At 44.0% G+C, this 8,819-nt stretch overlaps 1 protein-coding gene across 1 annotated transcript in view; it reads right to left on the bottom strand.

Annotated features, from left to right (window-relative positions):
- Positions 1–1,320: 1,320 nt before the first annotated feature.
- LOC124029313 (protein CLEC16A-like) overlaps positions 1,321–8,819 on the bottom strand; it is a gene marked incomplete at its 5' end in the record, with an annotated part of 8,484 nt that continues 985 nt past the window's right edge. Inside the window, 2 exons of the mRNA XM_046341072.1 lie at positions 1,321–1,430; positions 7,181–7,275. Of these exons, the coding sequence (XP_046197028.1) occupies positions 1,321–1,430; positions 7,181–7,275 (205 nt within the window). The remainder of the gene's footprint in view (positions 1,431–7,180; positions 7,276–8,819) is intronic.

The following is an 8,819-nucleotide window of genomic DNA, read 5'->3' as shown; positions in this document are numbered from 1 at the left end:
CCCAGAACACACAGCCTGTTATTACACCAGAACACACAGCCTGTTATTACACCAGAACACACAGCCTGTTATTACACCCCAGAACACACAGCCTGTTATTACACACAGCCTGTTATTACACCAGAACACACAGCCTGTTATTATTCAGAACACACAGCCTGTTATTACACCAGAACACACAGCCTGTTACACCAGAACACACAGCCTGTTATTACACCCAGAACACACAGCCTGTTATTACACCCAGAACACACAGCCTGTTATTACACCAGAACACACAGCCTGTTATTACACCCAGAACACACAGCCTGTTATTACACACCAGAACACACAGCCTGTTATTACACCCAGAACACACAGCCTGTTATTACACCCAGAACACACAGCCTGTTATTACACCAGAACACACAGCCTGTTATTACACCAGAACACACAGCCTGTTATTACACAGAACACACAGCCTGTTATTACACCAGAACACACAGCCTGTTATTACACCAGAACACACAGCCTGTTATTACACCAGAACACACAGCCTGTTATTACACCAGAACACACAGCCTGTTATTACACAGAACACACAGCCTGTTATTACACCCAGAACACACAGCCTGTTATTACACCAGAACACACAGCCTGTTATTACACCCAGAACACACAGCCTGTTATTACACCAGAACACACAGCCTGTTATTACACCAGAACACACAGCAGGGGGACATTCATCATAATAATGTAGTCGTATGAAAACACCAGGAGAGATGAGAGGTGAGGAGCACAGGATGAAATGGCGTAACCACGGGAGACCGCGGTAGTGACAGTTGTAACCGTGGAGACCGCAGTAGTGACACTTGTAACCGTGGAGCCCGTGGTAGTGACAGTGACAGGCATTCACAGAGTGAAGACAGGCCTCATCTCAAACTGGCTTTTTTTTTTTTGTGTTCAGATGAAGAAGAAAAAACGGCAATATTGATTCAGGTCTTTAGGGAAGACAGAGAGACACTGATCTACGTTTTATATTCATTTGATTCGAATGTAATCTTATTGACACATTTTTATAAATTTGATTCCCGGAGGGTGACAGTTTGGAGAGGAGGACCACTGCACTGGCTCCTGGGTGGGTAATCACAGGGTGGTGATGGGATATGTAGTTGTCCTGTCCTGTCCTCACACTCACCTTCCATCTCCCCACTTGTCCTGCTGCTTCCCTTACTGCTCCCTTCTGTACCTTTAGCCTTCTCCCTCTCTCTCTCGTTGTCCTCCAAGCCCTCCTCTCCTCCCCCCGGCCTCTCCTCTTCCTCCTCCTCCTCTCCCAGGTTCTTATAGTTGGGGCGTTTCTGGGCTCGCTTGCGCCCCTTTGGTGCAGGACAGCTCCAGAGACCGCTCCAGAGACTCAGGAGGCTTGGTGAGCGACGGACGCCTGCGCTGACCTGGAGAGACAGAGGAAGGAAGGGAGGGATGGCGCGAGATGGAGGGAGGAGGGGGGAGAGGGAGAGTAGGGGGAGAGAGAGAGAGAGAGACAGAGAGAGAGAGAGAGAGAGGGGGAGAGAAAATGTTAAAACACACAACGCTCATAGATGAAAGACTAGGCGAAGGAGCTTTAATTTTGTATAGTCTGGTTGGCTGTCTCCATTTTGTGTTATCTGTATTTTACTTAGATATTCGTGTCATTTTCCACAGCAAAACATGTTTGTAAAGTGTATTGGCCGACCAGAGGACAGGTTCTGGATCAGTTTGTTAGCTACTGATCAACAACAAGTGGCCGACCAGAGGACAGGTTCTGGATCAGTTTGTTAGCTACTGATCAGCAACAAGTGGCCGACCAGAGGACAGGTTCTGGATCAGTTTGTTAGCTACTGATCAACAACAAGTGGCCGACCAGAGGACAGGTTCTGGATCAGTTTGTTAGCTACTGATCAACAACAAGTGGCCGACCAGAGGACAGGTTCTGGATCAGTTTGTTAGCTACTGATCAACAACAAGTGGCCGACCAGAGGACAGGTTCTGGATCAGTTTGTTAGCTACTGATCAACAACAAGTGGCCGACCAGAAGACAGGTTCTGGATCAGTTTGTTAGCTACTGATCAATAACAAGTGGCCGACCAGAAGACAGTTCCAACTCATCCCAAAGAACTTCAATGGGGTTGAGATCAGGGCACTGTGCAGACCAGTCAAGTTCTTCCACACCGATCTCAACAAACCATTTCTGTATGGACCTCGCTTTGTGCACGGGGGGGGGGTCATTGTCAATCTGAAACAGGAAAGGGGCTCATCCAAACTGTTGCCACTAAGTTGGAAGCACAGAATCATCTAGAATGTCATTGTACGCTGTAGCGTTAAGATTTCCCTTCACTGGAACTAAAGGAGCCCGAAACCATGAAAAACAGTCCATTATTCCTCATCCACCAAACTTTACAGTTGGCTCTATGCATGGAAACCGGTGCCTCCGCCAAACTTTACAGTTGGCTCTATGCATTGAAACAGGTGGCGTTCTCCTGTCCTCCAAAACCCATTATTCCGTTTGAACAGGACCCCCACATAACAGCCCCAGACCATTATTCCTCCTCCGCCAAACTTTACAGTTGGCTCTATGCATGGAAACCGGTGCCTCCGCCAAACTTTACAGTTGGCTCTATGCATTGAAACAGGTGGCGTTCTCCTGGCATCCTCCAAAACCCAGATGTGTCCGTTTGAACAGGACCCCCACCACAGTAACAGCCCCAGACCATTATTCCTCCTCCACCAAACTTTACAGTCAATGGAAGACAAGAACAACTAGGTCTGAGTTGAGCTACGTGACCACGGTGTGTGTGTGTGTGTGTCTTCTCATCTTCGGGCCTGTCATTTCGTCTAAAGCCGTCACCCATTAACCACAATACACCACTGCTAAACAGGAAGTGATCTCACCTGCTGAAGGCCTGTTAAGCTGGGTTTATTTATAGTAAACAGGGTGTTTTAGAGGAGGGGCGGGGGGGTGTGTGTGTCTGTAATACAAATCTCCTGATCTCCTCAAGATGTGATTTATACACATGAACAATGACATGTTTTCAGCTGGAAGAAATCCTCCCCTTTAAGGAAGTGTATGAATTAATTAATTAATTTATGGAGGGTGCAGGCCAGGCTGGAAGAAATCCTCCCCTTTAAGGAAGTGTATGAATTAATTAATTAATTTATGGAGGGTGCAGGCCAGGCTGGAAGAAATCCTCCCCTTTAAGGAAGTGTATGAATTAATTAATTAATTTATGGAGGGTGCAGGCCAGGCTGGAAGAAATCCTCCCCTTTAAGGAAGTGTATGAATTAATTAATTAATTTATGGAGGGTGCAGGCCAGGCTGGAAGAAATCCTCCCCTTTAAGGAAGTGTATGAATTAATTAATTAATTTATGGAGGGTGCAGGCCAGGCTGGAAGAAATCCTCCTTTAAGGAAGTGTATGAATTAATTAATTAATTTATGGAGGGTGCAGGCCAGGCTGGAAGAAATCCTCCCCTTTAAAGGAAGTGTATGAATTAATTAATTAATTTATGGAGGGTAGCTGGAAGAAATCCTCCCCTTTAAAAGGAAGTGTATGAATTCATTAATTAATTTATGAGGGTGCAGGCCAGGCTGGAAGAAATCCTCCCCTTTAAAGGAAGTGGATGAATTAATTAATTCATTTATGGAGGGTGCAGGCCAGGCTGGAAGAAATCCTCCCCTTTAAGGAAGTGTATGAATTAATTAATTAATTTATGGAGGGTGCAGGCCAGGCTGGAAGAAATCCTCCCTTTAAAGGAAGTGTATGAATTAATTAATTAATTTATGGAGGGTGCAGGCCAGGCTGGAAGAAATCCTCCCCTTTAAAGGAAGTGTATGAATTAATTAATTAATTTATGGAGGGTGCAGGCCAGGCTGGAAGAAATCCTCCCCTTTAAAGGAAGTGGATGAAATCATTAATTAATTTATGGAGGGTGCAGGCCAAGCTGGAAGAAATCCTCCCCTTTAAAAGAAGTGTATGAATTAATTAATTAATTTATGGAGGGTGCAGGCCAGGCTGGAAGAAATCCTCCCCTTTAAAGGAAGTGTATGAATGAATGAATTAATTTATGGAGGGTGCAGGCCAGGCTGGAAGAAATCCTCCCCTTTAAAGGAAGTGGATGAATGAATTAATTAATTTATGGAGGTGCAGGCCAGGCTGGAAGAAATCCTCCCTTTAAAGGAAGTGGATGAATTAATTAATTAATTTATGGAGGGTGCAGGCCAGGCTGGAAGAAATCCTCCCTTTAAAGGAAGTGTATGAATTAATTAATTAATTTATGAGGGTGCAGGCCAGGCTGGAAGAAATCCTCCCCTTTAAGGAAGTGTATGAATGAATTAATTAATTTATGGAGGGTGCAGGCCAGGCTAGGCTGGAAGAAATCCTCCCCTTTAAAGGAAGTGTATGAATTCATTAATTAATTTATGAGGGTGCAGGCCAGGCTTTCCCCTTTAAGGGAAGTGTATGGGGTATTGTAGATTGATGAGGGGGGGTTGCTTTGTTATAATGGGTATTGTGTGTAGATTGATGAGGGGAGGTTGCTTTGCTATAATGGGGTATTGTGATTGATGAGGGGTTGCTTTGTTATAATGGGGTATTGTGATTGATGAGGGGGTTGCTTTGTTATAATGGGGTATTGTGATTGATGAGGGGGTTGCTTTGTTATAATGGGGTATTGTGATTGATGGGGGGGGTAAAAACAATTTAATCAATTAAAATAAAAAATTTAGAATAACGTATGTAACAAAATATGGAGAAAGTATGTGTGTGTGTGTGTGTGTGTGTGTGTGTGTGTGTGTGTGTGTGTGTGTGTGTGTGTGTGTGTGTGTGTGTGTGTGTGTGTGTGTGTCTGTGTGTGTGTGTGTGCCTGTGTGCCTGTGTGCCTGTGTGTGTGTGTGTGTGTGTGTGTGTGTGTGCCTGTGTGTGCCTGTGTGCCTGTGTGCCTGTGTGCCTGTGTGCCTGTGTGTGTGTGTGTGTGTGTGTGTGTGTGTGTGTGTGTGTGTGTGTGTAGCAGCTGGTGTACAGCCAGTCTTCAGCAGGTAAACCACTCACGTTTAGAAGTAAAAAAGGGACACACACTACAAAAGTCTTGACTGACTGTTAAGCTGAAAGCCTTTACAGACAACACACAGTTTAGATAGATAATACCCAGAATGCCTTGTTCCACCTCTCCCTTGTAGATTGGGGGGGGGACACCATACCATAAGCCACTCTGGGTTCATCCTGTCTCTATCTGCAACGGGCATTATCTTAACCCCCCGCGGCCAGGATGTATAAGGACCATCACTGTCACAACCACTTCCTGTTACTGGAATCACCAGCTGTTATCTTAACCCCCCGCGGCCAGGATGTATAAGGGCCATCACTGTCACAACCACTTCCTGTTACTGGAATCACCAGCTGTTATCTTAACCCCCCACCAGGATGTATAAGGGCCATCTCTGTCACAACCACTTCCTGTTACTGGAATCACCAGCTGTTAGGTGTAATCACCAAAGTCAATCAGTTGTTAACTCTTATATCAGGTAAAACCAAACGCCTGATTAGCTGCTAGAGAGGGAATAACATCGATCAGTTGTTAACTCTTATATCAGGTAAAACCAAACGCCCTGATTAGCTGCTAGGACATCATGAATAATGTAGTCGATCAGTTGTTAACTCTTATATCAGGTAAAACGCCTGATTAGCTGCTAGAGGACATCATGTATAATGTAGTCATGTGGGAGAATAACAGGCGTGTAATGTATTCAATAGCACTCCACCAATCAGCCGATGGGAGAACCTTCCAGAAGGACAACCATCTCTGCAGCACTCCACCAATCAGCCGATGGGAGAACCTTCCAGAAGGACAACCATCTCTGCAGCACTCCACCAATCAGCCGATGGGAGAACCTTCCAGAAGGACAACCATCTCTGCAGCACTCCACCAATCAGCCGATGGGAGAACCTTCCAGAAGGACAACCATCTCTGCAGCACTCCACCAATCAGCCGATGGGAGATTGGAGAACCTTCCAGAAGGACAACCATCTCTGCAGCACTCCAACAATCAGGCCTTTATGGTAGAGTGGCCAGACGGAAGTCACTCCTCAGTAAAAGGCACATGACAGCCCACTTGGAGTTTACCAAAAGGCACCTAAAGACTCTCAGACCACGAGAAACAAGATTCTCTGGTCTGATGAAACCAAGATTGAACTCTTTGGCCTGAATGCCAAGCGTCACGTCTGGAGGAAACCTGGCACCACCCCTACGGTGAAGCATGGTGGTGGCAGAATCATTCTGTGGGGATGTTTTTCAGCTGCAGGGACTGGGAGACTAGTCAGGATCGAGGGAAAGATGAACGGAGCAAAGTACAGAGATTCTTGATAAAAAACCTGCTTCAGAGCACTCAGGATCTCAGAAAGTGAACCTTCGCCCCAGTCTAACAGGACAACGACCCTAAACACACAGCCAAGACAACGCAGGAATGGCTTCAGGACAAATCTCTGAATGTCCTTGAGTGTGGCCCAGCCAGAGCCCGGATTTGAACCCGATCGAACATCTCTGGAGAGACCTGACAACAGCTGTGCAGCGACGCTCCCCATCCAACCAGACAGAGCTTGAGAAGATCTGCAGAGAAGAATGGGAGAAACTCCCCAAATACAGGTGTGCCAAGATTGTAGCGTCAAACCCAAGAAGACTCAAGGCTGTAATCACTGCCAAAAGGTGCTTCAACAAAGTACTGAGTAAAGGGTCTGAATACTTATGTAAATGTGATATTTCTGTTTTAGCTTTGTCATTATGGGGTAGTGTGATGTCATTATGGGGTATTGTGATGTCATTATGGGGTAGTGTGATGTCATTATGGGGTATTGTGATGTCATTATGGGGTATTGTGATGTCATTATGGGGTATTGTGATGTCGTTATGGGGTATTGTGATGTCATTATGGGGTATTGTGATGTCATTATGGGGGTATTGTGATGTCGTTATGGGGTATTGTGATGTCATTATGGGGAATTGAGATGTCATTATGGGCTGTAACAAAACAAAACCTGGACAAAGTTGAGGGGTCTGAATACTTTCCGAAGGTCACTGTATGTGTGTGTGTGTGTGTGTGTGTGTGTGTGTGTGTGTGTGTGTGTGTGTGTGTGTGTGTGTGTGTGTGTGTGTGTGTGTGTGTGTGTACTCACTGTGGTTTGTGCTGTGTGAAGACAGACAGGTCTCCGTTGAAGATGACTTCAGCCAGAGAGTTGACCAGCGGCTGGTAGTGGATGATGAGAAACACCTTGAGACAAACCCAACAAAGATAACAACGTTCATATACAGTTTCCCTACGGTGAAGAGAGGTGAGGTGAGGTGGTGAGGTGTGGTGAGGTGTGTGAGTGTGGTGAGGTGAAGAGAGGTGAGGTGAGTGTGAAGAGAGGTGAGGTGAGGTGAAGAGTGGTGAGGTGAGGTGTGGTGAGGTGTGATGAGAAACACCTAGAGACCCAACAAAGATAACAACGTTCATATACAGTTTCCCACGGTGAAGAGAGGTGAGGTGGGGTGAGGTGTGATGAGGTGTGGTGTGAGGTGTGATGAGGTGTGATGTGAAGAGGTGTGATGAGGTGTGATGTGAGGTGTAATGGTGATGGTAAAGGTGTGAAGGGATATAAGCAATGTAATAATAAAGTAAAGTGAAGGTGTATAGTAAAGTGTAAAGTAAAAATGTAATAAAAATATATGAGGTAATAAAGGATAAAGGTGTAATAAGAGTAATGAAGTAAAAATGTAAAATAAAGGAAATGTAATAAAAAGTAAAGTAATGATGTAATAAAGTAAAAATGTAATAAAGTAAAAATGAAATGTAATAAAGTAAATGAAATGTAATAAAAGGAAAAATAAAGTGGAGGTGTAATGTAAAGGTGTAATAAAGTAAAAGTATAATAAAATAAAGTAAAAATAAAAATAAAAAATGAAATGTAATAAAAGTGAGGTGTAATAAGGTAATAAGGTAAAAATGTAATAAGAGTAAAAGGTAAATGTAATAAAGTAGGTGAGGTGTGATAATAAAGTGAAATGTAATAAAGTAAGGTGTAATAAAGTAGGTGAGGTAATAAGGTGAAATAAATAAGGTGAGGTGTAATAAAGTAGGTGAGGTGTAATGAGGTGTGGTGTGATGAGGTGATGGAGGTGTGGAATGAGGTAATAAAGTAGGTGAGGTGTAATAAAGTAAAGGTGTGATAAAGTGAGGTGTGATAAAGGTGAGAAATGTGATGAGGTGTGATGAGGTGAGGTGTGATGAGGTGTGGTGATGGTGTAAAAGGTAATGGATGAGGTAAAGGTGTGATGGGAGGTGAGTAATAAAGTGGGTGAGGTGAAATGTAATAAAGTAAGGAAATGTAATAATGAAGTAAGTGAGGTGTAATGAGGTGTGATGAGTAAGAATGTAATGAGGTAAGGAGTAATAAAGTGAGGTGTGATGAGGTGTGGTGTGATAAGCAGTGTGTGATGAGGTGTGGTGAGGTGTGATAAAGTAAAGGTGTAATAAAGTGAGGTGTGATGAGGTGTGGTGTGAAGCGGTGTGATAAGGTGGTGGAGAGTATAATGAGATGTGATAAGGTGAGGTGTGATAAGGTGTAATAAGTGAGTAAGATGGGGTGTAATAAAGTAAAAGTAAAAAGTGTGTAATAAAAGGTGAGGTGTGGTGTAAGCAGTGTAATAAAGTAAAGTAAGTGTGATGGGGTGTAATAAAGTAAGGTAGGTGTAATAAAGAAGTGAAATGTAATAAAGTAAGGTATAAATGTAATGTGAAATGTAATGTAAGCGATGTAATGTGAAGAAGAGGTG

This window comes from Oncorhynchus gorbuscha, unplaced genomic scaffold, assembly GCF_021184085.1.
Source record: "Oncorhynchus gorbuscha isolate QuinsamMale2020 ecotype Even-year unplaced genomic scaffold, OgorEven_v1.0 Un_scaffold_6072, whole genome shotgun sequence".
In the NCBI taxonomy this organism is placed as follows: domain Eukaryota; kingdom Metazoa; phylum Chordata; class Actinopteri; order Salmoniformes; family Salmonidae; genus Oncorhynchus; species Oncorhynchus gorbuscha.
This window is presented reverse-complemented; position numbering and strand designations above follow the sequence as displayed.